This window comes from Zea mays, chromosome 8 (genome assembly GCF_902167145.1).
Source record: "Zea mays cultivar B73 chromosome 8, Zm-B73-REFERENCE-NAM-5.0, whole genome shotgun sequence".
Taxonomy (NCBI): Eukaryota; Viridiplantae; Streptophyta; class Magnoliopsida; order Poales; family Poaceae; genus Zea; species Zea mays.
In genome coordinates this window covers 98,987,887-99,013,468 of record NC_050103.1, presented here as the reverse complement: position 1 = coordinate 99,013,468, position 25,582 = coordinate 98,987,887, and the positions used below count along the sequence as shown (strand labels likewise).

The window sequence follows — 25,582 nt, the reverse complement described above, 5'->3', positions numbered from 1 at the left end:
GCTCTTTTTCCATCTCTAAAACTGAAAATGGCCAAGTCTCACAATCAAAATTGAGATCGCAACAAAGGCAGGGATCAGAGGGAAAACAAGGATGTGGCTTATAGGGCAAAAAGAGGGGTCCAAATAACATTGTCATGGCTATGAACAAGTCAAAGATGGGAGATAAGAATAAGTCTTATAACATAGGGTTGGGAAGCAAAGATAGGTAGTCAAAAAACTAAGAAGAGAGATAAGAACAAGTCTTATAACATAGGGAGATAATAACATTGTCATGGCTATGTACTTCCATGATGTATGTGGCCATAAGCACATTTGCCCTAATGATTATCAAACAAAGATAGGTAGTCAAAAAACACTAAAAATAGACTTGTTGCCCCAATCACTATGGAGATTTTCTACCAAGAAGGGGTCCTAGTAGTTGCATCAACTATCCATGACAACATCAAACAACTGACATCGATGGAGGGACACAAAATTCTTCATTCGAAGGATACTAACACCTTAATGGTATACAAACATTTAATCACAAGGGATACAAGCTACTAAAGCAAAAATGGTGACCTTAACAAAATATGTAAGTGAAAACACCAACAATATAAGCATAATGACCAACATTAACAATATAAGATTAACAATAATTAATCTAAGCACTGATAATTAATCTAATGTACACTATCTGCAATGTAGTGCACCATGATCAAGGAGTGCACTGAGGAATCAAGGAATGACTAGCAGAAACAAGTAATCGAGGCATGAATTTGTAACAAGTAATCAAGGCATGATCATGGAGTGGACCGAGGAATCAAGGCATGACTAGCAAAAACAAGTAATCAAGGCATGAATTTGTAACAAGTAATTAAGGCATGATCAAGGAGTGCACCGAGGGCTCGGAGATGGGCACGACGGCGCACTCGGCGCTCGGGCTCGGCGGCGCGCGGGCTCGGGGACGGGGACGGCGGCGCTTGGCCTCGGGGACGGGGACAGAGGCGCTCGGGCTCGGAGATGGAGACGGCGACGCTCGAGCTCGGAGATGGAGACGGCGACGCTCGGGCTCGGAGATGGGGACGGGGACGATGGAGTTGGGCTCGGGGACGGCGCAGCGTGGCGGGCGCCCAGCTCGGAGACGGTGGCGCTTGGGCTCGGGCTCGGCGACGGCGTGGCGGGCGCTCACGGCTCGGAGACGGGGACGGGAACGGCGGCGCAGTATCAGCCTGGCGGCGTAGTATCAGCTCCGGGCGAAACCTAAACCCTAAACCACCGTACCGAGGCTTTTATATTGTAAACACATCACAGGCGGATTTTTAGAAAAACCGCTTGTGATGTATAACATCACAAGCACTTTTCTATTCCGACCGCCTGTGATATGTAAACTTCACAGGCGGTCGAAATAGAAAAGCGCTTGTGATGTTAAACATCACAAGCGGTTTTTCTAAAAATCCGCCTGTGATGTGTATGTAAGTATAAAAGGCTCGGTGGTTCCAGCGCCGGAACCCTAACTTCCGGAGCCCGACACGCCGCTAGGCTGCGCACTGTAGCGGCGGCGGATTTTTTTGATCTACGGGGAGAAGGTTTTGTTTTTGATTTTCGGGCTTGATTTGAAGAGTTTATGCATATATATGATCTCCATTTGTTTTCTTTCTCATTTTGATACGATTTTTTGCCTCAATTTTGTAATATAGACCGGAATTGAAGAAAAACTCAGGAATTCCAAGATTTGGACTTGTAGTTGATCTAATTTAAAGATTTTTTAACAAGAGTTGTCTCACCTCAAGGTACCTATATTGCTGCAATCTTGTTTCATTTTCATGCACATTAATTAGTTCATGATTTAGGGATTAAATTCAATTAATTAGGGATATTTTAAAAAAAATTTGTCTCATGTGCTAGGTACATCTCGATATGATCTTGTTTCACTTTCATGAACATTTATTTTTTCATGTTACATCTCGATATTGACGTTAATCAATATAGGGATAGGTAATGGACCGAGGTTGGATGTACAATGTGCCAAGACCACATCCGTCGTACATTCGAAATTTGAGAAGCTTTATTGAAGCGGCCAACAAGCACGCGAATTTGCGAAAGAGCAAGGAGATATTATGTCCGTGCATCGATTGTGATAATAAGATAGCTTGGAGAGATATAGGAGTAATCCAATCACATCTACTAAAAAGAGGGTTTAAAAACAATTACACGATATGGTCAGAACATGGTGAGTTGGATCCGTGTGAAGTGCCTGGTAATGACGAGAGAGTTGTCGGAATTTTAGATCTTAAAGTTGATGGTAAAGTGGATAATGTGGATGCTAATCAAGATTTTGAAGAATTTGATTGTGAAGAGATGTTGCGCCATATGGAACCAGAAATGTTAAGTTCTGTGGGATCGCAGAAAGGGCTATCTAAAATGGAGGGACTGGAAAGTGCCTCAAAAGAACCTTTATATGATGAATCAAAGGGTTGTGACAAAGAGTTTACTACACTGCGTACAGTTCTAGAACTTCTGAAGTTGAAGGCTAGCGCCGGATGGTCTGATACTAGCTTCACAGATCTTTTGAATTTTCTGTCTCAATTACTACCAAAACCCAACAAACTACCAACAAGCACTTATAAAGCGAAGAAGCTTATATCTCCCATAGCTCTGGGTGTGCAAAAAATTCATGCATGTCCGAACCATTGTATTCTGTATCGTGGCGATTTTGAGAACGCATCAAGATGCCCAGTTTGCAATGTCAGTCGATACAAGAAGAGCTACAATCAAGACTGTGTAAAAAAATTCCCGAAGAAAAATAAAAACAAGAAATCCACTATTGGACCTGAAAGTGACGATGACACTTTTGATGACATGGATGGGAAAAAGAAGTCAAAGAACCCAGCTTTGGTGATGTGGTATCTTCCAGTAATTGATCGCTTAAAACGTTTGTTCTCAAATCCTAGGGAGGCTGAGCTTATGCGTTGGCATGCTGAAAATCGCAAGCAGAATAACAAACAGATTCGACACCCTGCTGATGCATCACAATGGAAAAATTTCGATCTTATGTATCCTGAGTTTGCCAAAGAAACCAGAAATGTAAGATTTGCTTTGGGTACAGACGGAATGAATCCATTTGGTGAAAAAAGAAGTGTACATAGCACCTGGCCCGTGACTTTAACGACGTACAACCTTCCATCATGGCTGTGTCACAAAAGAAAGTATATTATGTTGACTATTCTTATTCAAGGTCTGAAATCAGCTGGTGTTGATATTGATGTGTTCCTAGAACCTCTTATGGAAGATATGACAAAGCTCTGGAATGAAGGAGTTAGAATATGGGATGAGTATTGCCGTGAGTATTTCAACTTAAGAACAATCATATTTGTTACCATCCATGATTCTCCCGGTGGCGCCACACTATCAGGGCAAAATACTAAAGGAAAGAATGGTTGTGTAGTGTGCGTCGATGGAACTGCTTCCATGTACCTTAAATCATCCAAGAAGTTGGTGTTCATGGGACACAGACGGTTCTTGATGAAGCAGCATAAGTACCGAAAGATGAAAGAGGAATTTAACAATCAACTGGAAAGTGAAGGTGCACCAAAGCCTTATAGTGGGAAACTTGTTTTTGAAATTGTAAAGAACATTCATGTTGTATTCGGAAAGGGAAAAAACAAAGGAGAAAAGAGAAAGAGAACTGACCCTTCAACTTACACAACTTTCAAGAAGCAATCAATATTTTTCAAGTACCTCCCATACTGGAAGGATATGGAAATTTGCCACAACATTGATTTGATGCATGTAACAAAAAATGTTTTTGACAGCATCATTGGAACCTTGCTGGGCATGCCGAGTAAGACAAAAGACGGACTTAAATCACGCAATGATCTAGTAGATCTTCAAATCAGACCGGAACTTCATCCAGTGGATAGTGGCAAAGGGAAGCCTTACCTCCCCCCAGCTAGCTACAACTTGTCAGTTGAGGAGAGAACAAAGATTTGCAAATGTTTGCGTGGGGTCAAAGTGCCCACAGGTTTCTCATCCAATATCAGCAGACTAGTCAGGATGAAGGACTTGTCTCTATTTGGCTACAACTCTCATGACTGCCATGTGATGATGACGGTGTTCCTCCCAATTGCGGTAAGAGCCCTCGAAACAGAGCATGTCAAAGTTGTCATCACACACTTGTGTTACTTTTTCAATGCGGTTTCACAAAAAGTAATAGCTTTAGAAGACTTGGACTATCTAAAGGCATACATCATCGAGACTATGTGCAAGCTTGAAATGTGTTTTCCTCCATCATTTTTTGATATGCAAGTACACCTAATCATACATCTCGTGGATCAGATAAAAATATTAGGGCCACTATATTTACATCATATGTTTCAGTTGGAGCGATACCTGGGGGTATTAAAAGGTTATGTGCGAAATCGCACTCACCCAGAGGGTTCAATCATGGAGGGATACACTACAGAAGAAATGATTGAGAGCTGTATAGATTACATCAGTGACGGAACAATGATAGGTGTGCCTGTACCTAAACATGAGGGTAAACTATGTGGGAGAGGGAGAATGGGCAAGAAAACTTTTCGCGTTGAGGATTACAAGCTAGTACATTGTGCTCATGGTAGTGTACTACAACATCTCATGATAGCCGAGCCTTACATAGAGGAACACCTGAATGAGCTTCGTAAAGAAAATCAGAACCGCACAGAGGACTGGATCATGAGGGAGCACAAACATCGTTTCAGCGAATGGTTAATGGACAAAAACATCCCATTCGGAGACTCTTCGGAAGAGAAAACAATGAAGAATTTGGCTTCTGGGCCATCGTGTTTTGTGACATCATGGCAAGCATATGACATCAATGGGTACACATTCTACACTAAATCAAAAGACATGAAAAGTGTTGCACAAAATAGCGGTGTTCGTATCGATGCTTTTGACCTACATGGACAGAAGACCACATATTTTGGATTCATAGAGGAAATATGGGAACTTGATTATGGCCCAAGCATGAAAATACCCTTATTTAAGTGCCAATGGGTACAACATCCCGTGGGGGTGATAGTGGATAACTACGGACTCACACTGGTAGACTTAAAGAAAGTAGGATATAAAGATGACCCGTGGGTTCTCGCCGAATGTGTTGCACAAGTGTTCTATGTACTCGATCCAGCAGATGAGAAGATGCATGTAGTTATTTCTGGAAAGCAAAAAATTGTTGGAGTTGAGAATGTGGGAGACCAAGATGAGGAATACAATAAGTATGAAGAGATGTTCGTCTTTAACGGTCCAGAGAGAATCAAGCGTGTGGAAAAGAAAATTGATAAGAACTTAAAGCCATACATGCGGAAAATGGTAGTTCATGAAAAATTGTATGAATCAAATTGTATTTGTTATCATGTATGATCGACTATGAATTGTGGTTGCCAATTAATTTAAAATCTCTTTAGTTATCTATGTGTGCTATTATAATTCATTTAAATTGTATTTGCATATTATTGTTAAAAATTAAATATTAATTCATTTAAATTGTATTTGCATATTTCTGTTAAAAATTAAAATTATTTTCATATTTAAATTATATTTTTCATATTTTTACAATCACAGGCGGTTTTGTCTTTGGGTCCGCTTGTGAAAAGGATAGAGCACCACAGGCGGTCCTAAACAAAAACCGCTTGTGATACTATTACATCACAGGTGTACTGAACCGCCTGGGACATCACAGGCGGTTTTATAACCGAACCGCCTGTGATGTAAAAAGCCTACCGCTTGTATAGAGCCAAATTGTACCAATGCTTTTTCCTAGTAATTTTATCCAGAAAGTAGCGAGCCATAAAAAATAATGCCATGTAAACTAAATATTAGCCGGTCTAAAATTACCTTTTAAACCAACTCATGCCATGTAATCCTAGTGATAAATATACTTCTTTCTAACGCTTTTTTGTTCAAATTAGAATAAATGATAATGAATGTATACATATATACAAACTACATTCAAAAAGTTAATTATTGAAAAAAATTAATCAAAAATAAATTATATTTTAGAATGTGGGGAGGACTATTTTCATATTAAATAATTTATAAAACTATGACAAAATACCAAATGTCGCCTAATATTGTCAAGGTCCCGAGCTCAAAGTAAAAAAGGGAGTTATGATGATCGAAAATGAATTATATTTTAGAATGTGGGGAGAACTATTTTTCATATTAAATAATTTATAAAACTATGACAAAATACCAAAGTCGCCTAATATTGTCAGGGTCCCGGAGCTCTCAATAAAAAAGGGAGTTATGATGATTTACTCATATGACCAACGTATATTGTCATAACATATCGTCACAAAGTTGCATCCATTTCAAACAATGACGATTTTAGTGGATTTTAATGACGCAAGAATTTTTTTGTCACTAGATCAGGTCATCTCATAGAAAACGTCATAAACAGAACTAATTTATGACAAATTTGCTTAGTGTCATTGTATATTCGTCATAGAAGGCATAAAAAGTTGTAGTGGTAGCAACGATCCAATTGGGGATCTGGAAGCCCAAGTGGATCAGCTTCGAACAGAACTCCGACGCAGGAACGACATATGGGTCGCGGATGGTGAAAGAATAAATGAATTAAGATCAGACATCCGCCACCTGCAAGATCAGCTCGCGGAACGAGATCTAGCGCTCGATTGGGCGGTTAACTCTCGTTCGCTTGCCTGGGCTAAGGAGGCAAAAGCTCGAGCCCGCGTGGAAGAGCTTAGCTCAGCCGTAGATAACTTGCAGGTTTATTGTAATACTTTACATGAAGAAGTTCATGTATTGTATTCCCAACTGCACCCCAACGTACATGCGGATCCTATCGGGATGGAAGCCGGACCTTCTGGAGTAGCGGGAGAAGCACTCGGTGGTGAACTAGACTTGTTCAGGCCTCCTCCCTCTATGAAGTTGGTGGATGAATGGTCTCCTACGCCCGACAGCGAGGCTACTAAGAGTGACAAGAAGCAAGAGTAGTATAGTGTAGAAATAGTAATAATGTATAATAGGTAATGTAATCCTGTTGCAAAACTCGAGTCTGTAACATTACCCTTTTCAGTAATGTATAATGGATGGTTTTCTTTGGCATATTATATTTTTCCAAATGTTTGTTGCCTCAGATGCCTTCCAAGACTCGTTCACGGGATGGAGCAGGGACCTCCAGTGGGAGGGAAGCAACCCCAAATCCACCCCCAGTACCACCAACGTTAGCCGAGGCTATCGCTGCCTTGGTTAACGCTACAGCAGACAATACCCAATTTCTGCGGGAGATGGCAGGTCAACAATTACAACAACAAGGCGGGCGGGCATATCTGCAAGGCCCCTGTGAAACATCCTATCTAGATTTCTCCGAGACGCGCCCTCCATTGTTTGTTAAAGCAGAGGACCCTCTAGAAGCGGATGAGTGGATCCGCGTTATTGAATAGAAGTTCGGGCTTCTCCAGTGTATGGAGATTCAAAAGCCCCTACTCGTAGCACAACAATTGTGTGGCCCTGCCAGTACCTGGTGGGGAAATTTTGTTGCCGTTCAGCTGGCCGGTCATCAAATCACATTGGATGAGTTCAAGTTGGATTTCAGAGAGCACTATATACCTGAAGGAGTCCTCCATATGAACCAGGAGGAGTTTATGAAGCTCAAGCAAGGCGGGGATACTGTCACTTAGTATCTCAATAAATTTAATCACTTATACCAATATGCAATCGATCAGGTCAACACGGATATAAAGAAGAGGAATTGCTTCATGAGAGGCTTGAATGATCGAATGCAAAGAAAGATGACCACCTGCATTGATCTTACTTACGGAAGGGCTGTCAGCACAGCGCTGGCAGTTGAGGCTAAATAAGCAGGCTTTGGAAAATCCAAGGGTTATGGAGGCGACAGGCCCAATCAGGGCCCCGAGAAAAGACAAAGGTTGGTAATCCAACCTTTCAATTCGAATCGCTCTTCCCCACGTCCACCCTCATACCCTTTCAAGCAACCGGTCTTCATTCGCCCCGCCACTGCCCCTACTTCAACAAATCAGTCGGGTGCCCCTGGCACTCGTTTCCCTGCCCTCCCCAACTCTTCAACTGGCTGTTTCAACTGTGGAAAGTCTGGACACTTTATCAAGGACTGTCCATATCAGAAGCAGAATTGATCAAGTAATCAGCAGAGTTCTGGGAATTCCACTCAAGGAAAGGGAAATGCGGCAAACAATACCACGGGAAAAAATACAAGGAAAATAGGACAAATTTATTATACTCAAGTGGCCACAACACCGGATGGCGAACCTGTTATGATGGGTACGTTTCTAGTGGCCAATCACCCTGCAATTATTCTTTTTGATTCTGGCGCTTCGCATACTTTCATAAGCAAGAAGTTTGTGGAGCAACATTGCATTCCATACCATGAATCAAGGGAAGGGTTTAAAATTCATTTGCCTGGGGGACAAATATTTACTAAAGAAGTGGCTTTCCAAGTGCCCGTAACATTGGCTGAACGGGACTTTCCTACTAATATGATTGTTCTGAAAAGCCAAGATATAGATGTAATTCTGGGCATGAATTGGTTGGCCCAACATAAAACCATTCTCAATACTGAATTGAAAACTATCAAATTGAGTTATGGCCAAGAAGAGGTTCTCTTGACCATCCCCATAGCCATTCTAGCTAAACCATTTGGCAGAGTATATGAAGCTATTATACCGGAGATCCAAGATATTCCGGTAGTATGTGAGTTCCCAGATGTTTTTCCAAAAGATTTGCCCGGATTGCTTCCAGAAAGAGATGTTGAATTTGTGATTGAGTTGAAGCCCGGTACGGCTCCTATTTCTAGAAGGTCGTATCGAATGCCTCCAAATGAACTAGCAGAGCTCAAGACCCAATTACAAGATCTACTGGAGAAGGGATTCATCTGGCCAAGCTCATCACCATGGGGATGTCCAGCCATCTTTGTTAAGAAGAAGGATCAAACACTACGGATGTGCGTGGATTATAGACCCCTTAATGAGGTTACCATTAAAAATAAGTACCCTCTTCCATGGATTGACATTCTATTTGATCAACTAACTGGAGCGAGGGTCTTTTCTAAGATTGACCTCCGATCGGGCTATCATCAGATCCATATCCGGCCCGAAGATATACCAAAGACCGCATTCACTACGCGGTACAGATTATTTGAATATCTGGTTATGTCTTTCGGATTAACAAATGCTCCTGCCCACTTCACCTATCTTATGAACTCGGTATTTATGCCCGAGCTAGATAAGTTTGTGGTGGTACTCATTGATGATATCTTAATATATTCCAAGAATAAAGAGGAGCATGCCCAACACTTATGGATTGTGTTGACGCGCTTAAGAGAACACCAATTATATGCTAAGTTCAGTAAGTGCACATTCTGGCTGGAAGAAATCCAATTTCTGGGACATGCATTATCTGCCAAGGGGATTGCGGTGGATCCCAGCAAAGTCAAGGATATTTTGGAGTGGAAACCCCCAACCACTGTACATCAAGTCCGAAGTTTCCTTGGACTAGCTGGCTATTACCGCCGATTCATACCATATTTTTCCAAGCTTGTGAAACCAATCACAAATTTATTGAAGAATGATACTAAGTTTATTTGGTCTTCAAAGTGTAATGAAGCCTTTGAAAAATTGAAGGTATTATTAACCACTGCTCCGGTATTGGCTCAACCGGATATTGAAAAGCCCTTTGATGTGTATTGTGACGCATCAGGCAGTGGTCTCGGCTGTGTTCTAATGCAAGATGGCCGAGTGATAGCTTATGCTTCAAGGTAGTTACACCGGCATGAGGAACATTATCCAACTCATGATCTGGAGTTAGCTGTGGTGGTTCATGCCCTAAAAATCTGGCGTCATTATCTACTGGGGAATATCTGTCACATCTATACAGATCATAAAAGCCTGAAGTATATCTTCACCGAGTCAGAGTTGAATATGAGACAGAGGCGATGGCTCGAGCTTATTAAGGACTATGAATTGGAAATTCATTATCACCCAGGCAAGGCCAATGTAGTGGCAGATGCACTTAGCCGTAAGGCTTCCTGTCACTGTCTTACGGTGAAGACCTCTGACAATACACTATGCCAGGAGATGGAAAAGTTAAACCTGGAAATGATCCAACATGGAACCTTAAATCAACTAAAGCTTGAGTCAGTCCTTTTACAAAGGATAATGGATGCTCAGAAGGATAATGAGGGTATGAAGCACATCCATGAGAAGATAAAGGCTGGAAAAACCAAATGTTTCAGAAAAGACGATCAAGGCATTGTATGGTTCAACAACCGCATAGTTGTGCCAAAGAATGAAGAAATCCGCCCGCAAATATTAGATGAAGCACATCTTAGTCGCTATTCTATTCATCCCGGAAGCACTAAGATGTATCATGATCTAAAACAACATTATTGGTGGACAAAGATGAAGATTGAAATTGCACGCTATGTGGCAAGATGTGACACTTGCAGTAGTGTCAAAGCCATACATATGAACACTGCCGGTCCATTACAATCTTTACCTGTCCCTACATGGAAATGGGAGGATATTAGTATGGACTTTATTGTGGGATTGCCCAGGACTACCAAAGGGTATGATTCTATTTGGGTTATCATTGATCGACTTACAAAGATCGCCCACTTCCTTCCTGTCAGGGTAAAGTATATAATGGCCACATATGCAGAATTATACATTGCCCGTGTTCTTAGTTTGCATGGTGTTCTGAAGACGATAGTGTCGGATCGTGGACCACAATTCGTGTCCAAATTTTGGGAAAAACTTCACAAAGCACTGGATACTAAGTTACTCCATAGTTCGGCCTATCATCCTCAAACCAGTGGGTAGACTGAGAGGGTGAACCAAATACTTGAAGACATGCTACGGGCGTGTGCTTTGGAATTCCCATAGAAATGGGATGATTGTTTACCATTAGTGGAGTTCTCATACAATAATAGCTATCAAGAAAGTATCAAGATGGCACCCTTTGAAGCTTTGTATGGGCGACGGTGTCGTACTCCGTTAAACTGGTCTGAACCAGGGGAAAGGAGTTTCTTCAGGCTAGATATGGTAAAAGAGACCGAAGTGAAAGTTCAGCGAATAATTCATAACTTGAAGAAATCACAAGCTCGTTAGAAAAGTTATGCAGACAAGCGACGACAACCCTTATACTTTTTGGTTGGGGATTATGCCTATCTGAAAGTTTCACCAATGAAGGGTGTATCACGTTTTGGGGTTAAAGAGAAGCTTGCACCCTGGTACAATGGTTCTTTACCAATTCTTGAAAGGTATGGACCAGTGGCATACCGACTTCAGCTACCCGAAACGTTGTCTGCTGTGCATAATGTGTTCCACGTGTCTAGTTGAAGAAATGTCTTCGGGTTCCCGATCGAACCATTGAAGTGACGGATGTTGTCCTAGAACCAGACTTAACATATTTGAAGCATCCTATTCAAGTCTTGGATCAAAAGGACAGAATTAGCTGAAGGAAAACTCTCAAGTTTTACAAGATACAGTGGAACCAACATTCAGAAGATGAGGCTACATGGGAAACTCGAGACTTTTTAGAAAGGAATTTCCCAGACTTTTTAGCCTCATGTAATTTGTAAAGTGTATACAATTGTTATAATAAAGGAGTGAGCCCCAAACCACCCCTGCCTTGTACCATGAATAAGGAAATAAAAATGTGAAGCATTTCCTTTTCCATTACTTGCCATATGACTTTTAATCTCGGGACGAGATTCTTTTATGGGGGGAAGGATGTAACACCCCTAGTGTTACTGTCACTAAAACTTGAGCATAACATCATGAGCATTGGCATTTCATGTGTTTGACACACCTAGAGTGCATTCACTAGGCCAAAATTTCAAACAAGTTGTATTGAGATGACATTTTGTGGACAAAACCCTAGAGTAGAGAACTCAACCCTAGATTGGGTGTAATAGAGCAAACAAGGTTTAAACAAAGGAAAACTTCAAAACTTATTAAGATGATCATAGAGTGTCACCTTGAATAGTCTTATGGGGTATCCAAACCCTAGAAGTATCAAAAACCCTAAACAAGACACTAGAAAGCCCTAAACCTAAACCCTAGGGGGCTAAGTGCAAAATTAGTGCACTTTTGGACTTAAGTGCAAAAACCATGATAATAAGGTGTCTTAAGTCATATGGTTCACAATTATGAAGATTTGCAACCCAAACCTTGAGATTTGGACTTATTTGCAAAAGAGCCACACTTGAACTCTTTTGGTTAAGTCTGAATTTCAGTGTAATAGGTTCAACTTTGGGGCCTTGTAACTTCCAAACAAAACGGATTTTGCCCAAGGTCACCACATCAATTTTGTAGATCTATTAAAGGAAAACAACTTTGTTAGAGGTACTAAACCATGGTTACATAAGGAATTTGGAGATAATTTGATCCAAAGATGGGCTATCAGGCAAGTTTTAACTGAATCAGGCGCACTGTTCATCGATCTTCAGAAAGATCTCGCCGGCGATAAGAACGCCACCATGGCTGGGGGATGGGCCTGTGGCCGTGGTAAAAATCTTCTGTGGCATGGCGTCGAACCGTTGAGGTGGCGCTGCGCAGTTAGTCGGCGGCCACCGGACCATCGTCGTGGCTCTGCCCGCGCGGAGAGCTCGCCAGCGCGGTCACAACTTCGCGATCCTGATCCAGTTCCAGCCATCAGCCTATAAATTGAGCTCGGATCCGGCTTCTTCACCACATCGTGCACACAAGCACTTGAGCAGTCGACTCAATTTCACCAGAAGAATCCACACAATCCACCAAAATCAGTCCACCGTGTTCTTTGCGCGGCCATGAAGAACTCCACCGTGGCCAGCACTCCTCGGGTTAGTAACTCCCTGATTGCTTCCTGTTCTAGCTTGTTTATAACCTCCTACTGCTCTCGAAGCCGACCAATTGAAGTTTGCCAGAGTCTCATCACCAGAACGCTCCTCTGCTCCGTAGAACGCCGCCGTGACACCCCCTCTGTCGACCCGCTCTTCTGCTCCTATTTTGTCCAAATTAAAGCATGTACCTAACCCCTAGTGAACCCGTAAACCTTCCCCGAGCTTCAATTTTTTCATCCCTGCCGTCGGTTGTTCGGAACGCGTCCACCCATCCGATCATCCGCACTGTCACCGTGGACAGAGCAAGGTAGACCGCCGTTCGTGAAATTGGTTGAGGGGAAATGTGCGGAAGGGGTCTAATCTAGTCTCTGCCGCATGGGAGCCCCAGCCGTTGTGGTATCCGGCTGACGTAGGCTCGTTGGAGTTTGACCAGTGCTGTTCCTCGTCGTGGACCTTAGTCTGCGAAGAATTAGAACGTGGGAGGGGGGTTCCTTGTAAACTGTCAGCGACTCGCGAAATAGTGTAGGGGACCCAGTTTTGGTTATTCCAAAAGACGGGGTTGTTCTTGCAAAGTTTACGCGGGCGCGCTTCTGCTGGCAGTGGGCCGACCTGACCGATTCTGGTCCAGTACTATTCATCACTTTTCTTTTTCTTTTTTCTGCCAGAGCTAAAACAATTCTAGAAAATTGTAGAAAAATCCTAAAAATACCAAACCAATTTTGCTAGGTTTCTAATTTCCTATAGAATTTAATAAAAATAGTTCTTTGATTTTTAGTCCAAATAGGGAATTATAGAGTATTTAAAATAGCCTAAGTCCTTTTTCTGTATTTTTAGAGAATAGAGAATAATTCCAAAAATCCCCCAACTTTTTAAATGACCCTTAAATATTATTTAAGAGTCTTGGGTAAAGTTTGGTATAATTTGAACCATGTTTGATACTTAGAACCCAAAACCCTATCCCCTGCCCTATTAACTTCACTATTGACTCCGGAAACCCTAAGTTCTCGGAGACCCGTGAAGGAAAATTGTATTCAAGACTTTAGATAATAAACTTTTATTATCTTTGCACTCTCGTGAGCATTACATGGGCATTCATTATTATGTATGGTTATATTTAGAAAACGAAGAAGAAGTAGAAGTCAAAGAAGAGAAGACTTCATCACCACCACCTGAGGAACATCAGGCAGGCAACTGCTTTTATTTTGATATCTGCGGATCTAAGCCTGATTCACCAGTAACACAAGGCAAGCCCCGGTGCATTTGCCACCTCCTTGTTCCTTTTAAAATCTTTCTCACTTACTTGATACATTTGGTGATAGGAGTTGTGTGCTAAACTATTGCTGCATCTCCTTCCTTGGATTATTTCCTAAATCCATGTTTTACAAAAGATTTTCTTATGCTTAGCTTTGCTTTAGAAAAACAAAATGTTTTGTTTTCTCAAAGATGATTTTGCAAAGTGGGTGAGATGTTTTCGAAAATAAAACTTGATGGTGGATCCATCATGGCCATGATGGGTTCAACATCGGAAAAGATGTACCTCTGCCAGGTACCAAACTTTGGGTTTGAAATAATAAAGCTGAGACCGAGCGGGTGACTTGCACGAGAAGAGAGAGTCTTGGTGTAGTGTCTCTGTTTGAGTCGATTAAGGACTGTCTCGATGTAGGCTTGATGACCGAGGACCCTTTAACTGGTCACATGCCTCGTCATGGGTAAGCTTTGCCTCGGGCAGACTAATACCAGAATAAGATACCACGCAATGGGAGTGGAGAGATGGCGAGAGTAGCGTGTACCCTCCGTGGCAAGAGGCTGGACGGTGGTGTATCTGTACTCTCGGTTGGCGTGAACCTGATTTGGTCTTAAGAACCCTGGTGGCGAGTTGACATATGCAAGGGTTAAGTGCTACATATGTCGTGTGATTGGAGATCCTCAGCTGAGTATAATCGATTTGAATCGCCGTACCTTCGCGGTTATGAAGACTTGGTCACTGCCCTATACGTAGAAATCCGGTAAAGATGAAGGGTTGTTAAGAAATTGGCTAGTGCAGGTCAAGTGATTGAACTAGGGTAGAATGAACTCTAGTTACAGGTAATTTTACTTAACCGGACAAATAAAACTGGATTTTTAAGGATCCACTCTTAGTAAGCATTTCTGTAAACAAAGTCATTGACTATTGTTAAGCCTTACCTTGACTCCCTGAAAGCCAGTATACCCTTGAGAGTCTTTTCTTTAGTCGGGTAAGACTTGCTGAGTAATTCCATACTCAGGGCTTTGTCCCATGTTGTATTAGGTGAAGAAGCGGCAAACTTTTGTTGCTTCTGTTTAAAGGTGGTACCAAAGGAAGAGCACCAGGAGTAAAGCTACGGGAGGAAAGGATCCTCCATAAAACTTTTGTTTAATACTTATTGGGAGGGGTTTTTGCCTCCCAAGGTTTGTAATAATAATACTAAGCACTCATATATTATATTTCTGGTCTGTAATATTATAACTCTGTCTTACTTTTCAATAAAGGTAAGTTAATGTAATTGCTTCCGCATTTTCGTATCTTCGATGCTTGTAATGTCTACGTGACGGGTGAAATGCTCTTGGGAAAGGTAAGGAAAGCAGATACCGAACTTGTCAAGTGATTCAGGGGGCACCTACAGGGTCGTCTAAAGTCTGTTGGATAAGGACAACTGTGGGTGGGCCTAATGACTTGGGATGTTCCGTCACATTAGTGATGAGAAAGTCTCTCAAGCATTCATACCATGCTCTTGGGGCTTGCTTGAGCCCATAAAACGCCTTTGAGAGCTTATAAACATGAGAAGGGTATTCATTATCTTCAAAGCCGGGAGGTTGCTCAACATATATCTCTTCCTTGATAGGGCCATTGAGGAAGGCACTCTTAACGTCCATTTGATATAACTTAAAGCCATGGTAAGTAGCATATTTCTTATTATTAAAGCCGGATGGAAACGACGCCTCTAAGCCTATCCACGTCGCTCCAAAAATTCGTAGCCGTTGGATCGTGGATCCTTGGCTCACTTTACTCACCTACTCACCTGCTCTCTCGTGCGCACCTCGCCTCTGGAGACTTCTACTGTCCCTCACTCGCCTCGTTCGTTTTCCTCTGTCTTCTCTCTTCCTCTCACCACTGCTCTTGCTCCGTTTTCTCCTCCTCGTTTCCTCCGTCTGGTGCCTCTGCAGGTTCCATCACCTGGTTTGGTCCAGCTTCCTCCTCATTGTTTCCGTCTTCGCCACGCGCCTGTTTGTCCTTGCTCCCTCCGTCTTATCCACCTGTAATCCGCTTGGTGTTCTAGCATTTTTGCCAAGTCAGTTCTTACGATTCAGATCTGATACTTTTGCATTCGTTGGCTCCCTTCAGCTGAAAAAACGGATTTTCCTCTCTAAGTTCATCACCACACTTCCAGCAAATGACTTCATTTCTTCCTTTTGTTACAGTTGGTGTTCTTTGCTGCTTATTTGGTGGTTGCTAAGGTTTCTTCCACACATTTAGGGTTTACGGTTTGGAAATGTTATGAAAAGGAGAAATGTTGGCTTTTTTATTCTCCTTTTTTCCCACGACACAAATGACTTTATTTTTTTATTTTGGTACGGTTGTGTTCTTTGCTTCTTATCCCACAAATTTAGGGTTTATAGTTTGGAAAAGTTATGGAAAACGAAAAAGGAAGGAGACATGTTCCTTCATCAGTGCCATGCATTGGAAAAAAAATCATTTTTCCTTTGCATTTTTTGGACCGGTGGCCACATATTAAATGTGATTAGGATTGACTTTTCAAAGAGGATTAGCGTTGTGTTTTCAGTAATTTGTACCAATAACTTTATACCTTTCTGGGATTCCAGAATCTAATCCCCTTCTCCTGCAGGGAATGTCCGTGAACAGGCAACGACCAAATGGTGTTTCCATACATGCAAGAAAATCGTATATCCAGTGTTTATCCAAAGTGGTAAATGGCTCTTGCCTTTGCTTGTAATTCAATTCTAAGTCATTGCATCTTTTCACGAGTAGTTCGGTTTCATAGCGTTTAGATTTATCACGCTTCATTCATGTCTAATAAATCAACGTACATCTGAATTAATAAATCAACGTAATCTCCACCATAAACATGTTCTATCATTTGATAATGAGATATATTTTTTAACTTCCCAGCCCTCCTCTTGAGGAACATGTTCGGAAGCTTCATTACTGCCCAACTATCGAACAAATGCAGTATTAATGCTTTCTAATTCCATCGATCAAATGTTGAGGTCTGTGTTTGTGTGTGATTTCTTAATCCAGCCTCAACTAATTCAGGTTTCTGAAATTTTGAAAAGATAAAGATCCAGTTTGCTTTCTATTGTTGAGACCTTAGTTATTCATCTTTGCACCTGAATATAGAATAAAATTTAGTAAACTTCAGCACCTTCCAAAGAACTATATTTGTTTATGCAAACTTTACAAACACGTTAACGGATACTGAACTACGCTATCTATTGTAATCTAAGTTTGTATTACTACTGCTGTTAGTACCAAAAAAATGTCGTTGAAATTTCAGCAACAATTACTGCAGGTAAACGTAATTTGCTTACCTCTGATCTTGTTCTTAGATACTTATTTATCTTACAACAACCATTCCCCATGTTGTTGCAGAAACTCCTTTTACTGACACATGCGTATCAAAAAAATGTGTGCCAACATAGTTCGTTTAAGTCTGATTCTATTCGAAGCACATACGTGACACAGCACCTGTTCAAACTTTATTTGAAATAAAACATGCTTGTAAAAAAACAAAAAAAGGTCCAACACGCGCGCAAGCGCGCGCAATGCACTAGTGCAAGTAATATACGAATTGACTCAAGCCTAGCTACGGGTGCATAGGTTTCACCAAAATCCAAACCTTCGACTTGTGAATAACCTTTGGCAACAAGTCAGGCTTTGTTCCTAGTCACCACACCATGCTCATTCGGTTTGTTGCGAAATACCCACTTGGTACCTACAACATTTTGGTTAGGACGTGGAACTAAATGTCATACCTCATTCCTTGTGAAAATGTTGAGCTCCTCTTGCATTGCCACCACCCAATCCAGATCTTTTAGTGCATCCTCTATCCTGTATGGCTCAATAGAAGACACAAAAGAGTAATGTTCACAAAAATGAGCAACTCGAGATCTAGTGGTTACCCCCTTGTGAATGTCACCAAGTATGGAGTTGACGGGGTGATCTCTTTGAATTGTTTGGTGGACTCTTATGTGTGGCAACCTTTGATCTTGAATCTATTGATCATCTTCCTTGTCTTGATCATCTTCATCTCCCCCTTGATCAATGTCCTCTTCTTGAGGTGGCTCATAGTCTTGATCTTCATCCTCTTCTTCTTGAGCCATTTCCTCATCTTGAGTTCGTGGAGATGCTTGTACGAAAGATGGTGGTTGATCTTGTGCTTGTGGAAGCTCTTCGGATTCCTTTGGACACACATCCCCAATGGACATGTTCCTTAGCGCGACACATGGAGCCTCTTCATCATCAAGTTCATCAAGATCAACTTGCTCCACTTGGGAGCCATTAGTCTCATCAATCACAATGTGACAAGAAACTTCAACTAATCCAATGGACTTGTTGAAGACTCTATATGCCCTTGTGTTTGAGTCATAACCAAATAAAAATCCTTCTACTGCTTTAGGAGAAAATTTAGAATTTCTACCTCTCTTAATAAGAATAAAGTATTTGCTCCCAAAAACTCTAAAATAGGAAACATTGGGCTTTTTACCGGTGAGGAGTTCATACGATGTTTTCTTGAGGATTTGATGAAGGTAGAGTCGGTTGATGGAGTAGCAAACGATGTTAATCGCTTCCACCCAAAACCGATCCGGAGTCTTGTACTCATCAAGCATGGTCCTTGCCATATCCAAAAGAGTTATATTCCTCCTCTCCACTACACCATTTTGTTGAGGTGCATAGGGAGAAGAAACTCATGCTTGATGCCCTCTTCCTCAAGAAATCCTTCAATTTGAGAATTCTTGAACTCCGTTCCATTGTCGCTTCTAATCTTTTTATTCTTAATCCGAACTCATTTTGATCCCGCCTCAAGAATCTCTTTAGAGTCTCTTGGGTTTGAGATTTTTCCTACAAAAAGAATACTCAAGTGAAGCTAGAATCACTACAACCTTTTAGGCCTTCTATGACATTATGATTATGTCACTAACTAGTGTTTATTTGTCATAGGTTGTATTTTGGTGACGCCATTATGACGAAAAGGCCACCGTCATAGAAGGTGCGTGTTAAATGGACTACAATGACGATTATAAAAAAATCGTCATAGATTTTATGACACACACTAGATTCGTCACTAAATCTATGACTCTCTATTTCGTCATAAGTGACTGTAAAAACGTCACAATTAGTACAACCATGCATTGCCACATGGCGATGGTGTGGCAAAACCTTTATAACAAAAACATTTGTCATAGATTTGATTACGTGGCAGATGACGTGACAAAATTGTTGTGACGATTTTTTCCACAAATTGCGAGGTGGCACCTGGCATGGCAAGTGATGTGGCGAAGCATTTGTGACACAACTATAATCGTCATCACAAGAAACACATCATATGAATTCATATCATGGAATATAACCCATAATATATTGAATTATCATGCACTCAACAGAAGCTTCATATGTCCAATTTCTATGTAAATAAAACATCTTTTGATTTTGTAGAAGAGAATGTTCATCACCAGATCAACAACAGCAACAGGCTAACAGATGTGTACAACTTTTACTACCTTGCGCAACATTGGGTCTGGAATCTACATCGTGGAGCTCTCTACCTTGCAAAACATAGGGAGTGGAAGCTACTTCTGAAGTGACTGTCATACTTGTTTATCTGTCTATCTGCACAAGGACCTAAACTTGGATATGTATTTTTGTCGCCTCAACTGTGGTTAGCTACTCCTGTCACCCCATCTCACTGAACTTGAAGGTTTTGTAACTTGACATGTTGGAGTATTGCTTCCTTCACCTGCAGCATTTTCATGGAAAATTACAGCTCACCATTCATGCTGTCATGCAGCGGTGATGTTAGTTATAAGATGAACATATTTATTTTGTAGGATTGAGTTATGTGCGACTTATGATAATTTATGAGGAGAAATGTCAAGTTTACCATGCTAGCCTCCCTGATCACTTGTCCTGGGTAGACTGCATCTCATGCCCACCAGTTAGAGACCTTTTGATTCTCTTTCCAAGCACTCCAGTTTCCAGGGAACAAATAGGTACAACCAGCTGCAAGAATGTTTTAGACAAATACATTTAACACAATATTTGAGATCACCAAGACACTAGACTATAACATTTCTTGACTATTGGGAGATCAAATTGTGTATATACCTCATGCACACTTGTTGGAGTCCTGTTTGAATCCTTACCCACTGTGAAAGCTTCTTGCCCGCTCTGCATGAACACATTCTACTACAACTCTAGTAGCTCCCTAGTACGAGTAAGATTAGATCCAACTGAGTGGATGCAACACATTGTAGAGCCACCTCCCACTTCATGGACTGCGAAAAGATAATTTGGATGTCATCATATTAATGAGGCAATGTAAATCCTGTTGTAAAAGTAATGTGAAGATGCAGGTTGCTGTTAATAACCTCTCAGAAGGTCTTTGTGCTCAGGCTCAACATGATCTATATTGGTGTCAATGGCCTGCATAATGTATTAATGTAGAATGCTGGTATTCAGTGCCTCTCTATTACTGCTTAGCGTCTAATCTTTGTTAGTGGAAGCACAAAATAAATGCACGATGCAGCTATCTCATGTGGTGTGACAAAGAAATGATCCACAACATCTATCCAAGTTACAGTGCTCAATTAACCAACTGATCAGGCATTGCACTATTGTGTTTCTTTTACATAAAAGAAACACCATCTCTCATGATATCTCAGTAAAAGAGCGGAAAGAAGATATACCAATCGAGGTGGAGACAAACGGACAATTTGAACCTTTCTAAGGGCTCGGATGTCTGTAAGTTATTTAGTTTCATAGGATCCATCTACCAAAGAGACATTGGTCTCAAGTATGGACAGAGAAAAAGAAATAGATAGTGATATGTATTTGATCATCTTACCTCAAGGTCACTGTCACGTGGATGGCATCAAACTATCATCCCTTCATATACCTTTCAAACATGAGAACGAAGAGGGGTTAGTACAACTCTTACCCAAGATGGCAGCTCTCAACAATATGTATTGTAGTTACCTCAATTTCAGGAGACACTAAAAGGATCCATGAGCTTCTAAAGTCATATGGGCATGTGAAGTGTTATGTCCCTTACCAACAAATATCTATTTATGAACATATAAAATTTGAGTCAGAGCTGAACAACACAGTGTCATTTAGTATTGTTTTTATTCAACCAAACCTCTTTTTCTTCAATTGTGAAAAATTATTTGCTAATTGCCAAAAATTATTTAATTGAACCCCTTCTTGTTCAGAGTTGGGCCATCATATATTAACAAAAAGAAGGCGCAAGAGCCCCTACAAACCCACCCACCCATACTTACGTCCTCCCATAATGAAGGGCATTCTCTTGCTTGATCTCAAGAGGGTAGAAAACAGGAAGGTACTCCACCTATATATTATCAGATTATCTATAAAATGAGGTTGTAGGACACAAGTGTAAACAAAACGTAAAAGGTGAGAATTCAGCCATTTGTTAGGCCAAATTCAGCAGGTCGTGCATACCTCTAAGAAATTATGAACCGGAATGAACATTAATTTATCTATATAAAAGGGCTTCATGTGAATATGATTGCAACAAAAGCTAGCTGTTTTTACCTTCACCTTTTCCTCTAAGAAATTATGAAACGGAATGAACATTAATTTATCTATATAAAAGGGCTTCATGTGAACATGCTTGCAACAAAAGCTAGCTGTTTTTACCTTCACCTTTTCCTAAATAAAGATAAAATACTCAAGAAAATGAGGGGAAATATACTAGTCATCAGTGTAGCAACTGCTTTAAAATGCAAATTCTAGCACGGTTTTAGAACCTGTGATGACACCAGTGGACATCGGTTGGCATGGTTCTAGAATGCAAAAGCTCTTATCCACATAATATAAATAACTTTGTCAAAGTGACATGCAAACAGTTGGGGGCATGAAAGTGCATGTATATGTACAACTAAAACAAAATGATTGTTGGCTACTAATGCAAGCAGGCACTGCCATAAAGGATGTCCATATTCATCATAAATGAAATGGAGCAATGTCAACATTACTACTATCTCCGATTATTTAAAAAAGAAAGAAAGATGTCCATTCCCAGCAAGAATAAGAGATCAACTATTGGTTCAATTTATTTCATAAGCAATAGATGATAAATAGAAACCATTATTGTGTAGGAAGGAAATTAGATGCCAACATCTACAGAAAAAGAATGCTTCAATTTTGTTTCCCCACAGAAGTATGACAAGAAGTTCATTTCAACAGTAAAAAAGTACACACATGGTTGCTAGGCTCTAGAACAAGAACGCTCTTCTCCATGCATCAGTCCACCACGCGCATGGCACATGGCCCTCAAGAACAAGAACGTGACAACGACTATTCAGCAGATCTATGAAGGGAGCAGTGGCAGAGTCAATGCCTCGCACGCCCGGGCATATGCCCGGGCTCCGCATCCACCCATGTGTGGTGTTCGCCTCGCGGGTACAGGCATCCACACCACCATATAGACACCAGCAAGTACAGGGACAGCAATAGCCAGTAACCAGAGGTCCGAGTGCTCAGGCTTCGATTCCATGCTGGCTTCGCCACTGGACGGGAGAGGGAAGGAAAGAGATGGCGATGCATATATGTGAGAATGCGGCGAAGAGGATCACCGTCAGGGTTGTGTCGCGCCATCTCCACACGAAATTAATGCAAGAAACCTAGTGGTCGCTTCCTAGATCCAAGCATCAAAATCAATAGATGGGATCGTCTACAGATCATGGAGCGCAAATGTATGGGGCCACCATGGAGCCAGGGAAACTCACCCTCATAATGAGCTCGTTGGCATTGAGGACCATGTCGGCACTGGGGTTCACGCTCCCCATCGGCGCATAGGGTGACGAAGACGAGTGCAGTGCGCGCGCCCACATCGAAGACGACGACATAGTAGTCGATGCCGTTGTTGTGGAGGATGGCCGCGTGCATTCTTCCGAACTCGTCGTGCCCGAGTTTGCCGACAAAGGCCGCCTCGCCGCCGAGTCGCGAGACCCTAAACGGTGCTGGGAGGAGTCGCGCGTGTGGGAGGGGAGCAGTTGTCGCTGGAGGGCGGGCAACGAGGGAGGGGGCAGAAGAGGGAGGTGCGAGGAGGGAACCAAGGCGGACAACGGGGGCGGAGGGGGCGGCGCGGCGATTTGCCTCCAACGGCGCGAGAAGGGAGAGTGGGAGACGGCAAGGTCGAACCCAACTGTGAGTTTTTTTCAAAGTACCACACACGACTCTCGCTTAAAAAATAGAGATTTTTGTTTATATCAAATTAAATTATATTATTGGTGTAATGGTATTGGTACATTTGTAAAGGATGCCAAAACTCTATTCAAGGTTCATCATTATTTTTTTTATTTCCCCCATTTTTATAACGATAATGTTTTAGTTTCGTAAGACCATATGTAACAGTTTATTCATAGTTTAGCCAAAAACACTATTTTGCATTATTCTACACTATAAGTTGTGCTGTTCGTAGAGTGAATATTGAATATGTGTACGAGGATAGTCTAAGCCTACATTATTTTACATCATGTGATTTACATGATGTAGAATGATATAAGTTGATCACGTGATATAGAATAATATAGGTTTAGACTATCCCCATACCCACTGAAGATAGTCTAAGTCTACATCATTTTACATCATAGCTCATCATTTTCTTCTTCTAAATTCAACATACATTATTGAATATATAGGGTTTGTGTGCCTATAGATGGTGTACGCTTTTATGGCGTATCTACATGCTACTTTTCTACGTGCAAATTTAAAATTTTATTAAACAAATAAAACACGTCATGTGACCCACAATATCATACATAACTCCATATCCAGTATGACGTGGCCTTACTACAGAACATGAGCACAGAGATAAATTGTACGATTTTATTTTCTAAAAATAGATTAAATCTCTCTTACAATTTGACATTGTTATTTGATATCATCACAATCATGATGTATGACAAGTTATGACGAGTAATTTTTTCAATGACAAATGCAAAATGTCAAGTAATATCGTCATAAATATGATTTGTGAATAATTTATGACATTTTTTATGACAGATGTTAGATTTTTGTCACTAAACTTGGCTGGCGGCTAGAAATCGTCATAAACGAATCAAATTAATGACAAATTTCTTTAATGTCATCGTACAATCGTCATAGAAGGTCATATATGTTGTAGTGAATAATCATCCACAATAACAAGACTGTACTTACTCCTGCCGATCCTTATATAAGCGATCGGGCTGAATAAATCCATGTGGAGTAGCTCAAGCGGTCTATCGGTCGTCATGATGTTCTTGTGTGGATGATGAACTCTAACTTGCTTTCCTGCTTGACATGCGCTACAAATCTTGTCTTTCTCAAAATAAACATTTGTTAGTCCTAAAATGTGTTCTACCTTTAGAAGCTTGTGAAAATTCTTCATTCCAACATGGGCAAGTCGGCGATGCCAGAGCCAGCCCATATTAGTCTTAGCAATTAAGCAAGTGTCTAGTTCAGCATTGTTATCATTAAAATCAACTAAATATAGCTGACCATCTAACACTCCCTTAAAAGCTATTGAATCATCACTCTTCTAAAGACAATAACACCAATATCAGTAAAAAGACAGTTGTAACCCATTTTGCATAATTGAGAAACAGAAAGCAAATTATAACCTAAAGAATCTACAAGAAAAACATTGGAAATAGAATGGTCAGGAGATATAGCAATTTTACCCAAACCTTTAACCAAACCTTGATTTCCATCCCCGAGTGTGATAGCTCTTTGGGGATTATCATTTTTCTCATATGAGGAGAACATCCTTTTCTGCCATGTCATGTGGTTTGTGCACCCGCTATCGGTTATCCAACTTGATCCACCGGATGCATAAACCTACAAAACAAATTTAGGCCTTGTTCTTAGGTACCCAAACGTTCTTGGGTCCTTTGACATTAGAAACAAGCACCTTGGGTACCCAAAAAAACAAGTCTTGGGACTCTTGTGTTTGCCCCCAACATATTTAGCGACTATTTTGCCTGATTTGTTTGTTAGTATAAAAGATGCATCATAAATTTTAAATGAAATGCAATGTTCATTTGATGCATTTGCAATTTTCTTTTTAGGCATTTTGATATGAGTTGAATGCCTAGAGCTAGAAGCCTCATTACTATACATAAAAGCATGATGAGAAACAGAATGAGGTTTTCTAGCATGAATCTTCCTAATCTTATGCTCAGGATAGTTTTCAGGATATAAAATGTAACCTTCTCTATCCTAAACCATGAGAGCTTTACCCTTAATAAAATTACAGAGTTTATTCTTGGGGGCATTAAGCTTGATGTTACTTTGGCTTCCTTATTGGAAACCAATGCCATCCTTAATACCAGGGCGTCTCCTATTATAAAGCATGCTTCGAGCAAATTTAAATTTTTCATTTTCTAATTCATGCTCAGCAATTTTAGCATTTAATTTAGCTATGTGATCATTTTGTTCTTTAATCATAGTAATGTGATCATTCATAGCATCAATATTAA

At 40.9% G+C, this 25,582-nt stretch overlaps 1 protein-coding gene and 1 long non-coding RNA gene across 5 annotated transcripts; one reads left to right on the top strand and one right to left on the bottom strand.

Moving 5' to 3' along the window:
* Window positions 1–19,436: 19,436 nt before the first annotated feature.
* On the bottom strand, window positions 19,437–23,296 carry LOC103635590 (uncharacterized). Of its 4 annotated transcripts, XR_002264263.2 has the most exons (7): window positions 22,847–23,277; window positions 21,377–21,444; window positions 21,072–21,157; window positions 20,941–20,991; window positions 20,465–20,519; window positions 20,202–20,371; window positions 19,437–20,096 (listed from the first exon to the last, which is right to left on the bottom strand). It is a non-coding gene; the product is annotated as an uncharacterized lncRNA (long non-coding RNA). The 4 variants fall into 4 exon arrangements; XR_002264261.1 differs by lacking the exon at window positions 21,377–21,444 and having other exon boundaries at window positions 22,847–23,296; XR_002264262.1 differs by lacking the exon at window positions 22,847–23,277 and having other exon boundaries at window positions 21,377–22,840.
* LOC109941599 (uncharacterized) lies at window positions 19,919–20,939 on the top strand. Its single transcript, XM_020542726.2, has 2 exons — window positions 19,919–20,096; window positions 20,202–20,939. The coding sequence occupies exons 1-2, from the start codon at window positions 19,945–19,947 to the stop codon at window positions 20,383–20,385; spliced, it is 336 nt and encodes a 111-aa protein (XP_020398315.1). The 5' UTR covers window positions 19,919–19,944; the 3' UTR covers window positions 20,386–20,939.
* Window positions 23,297–25,582: the final 2,286 nt, after the last annotated feature.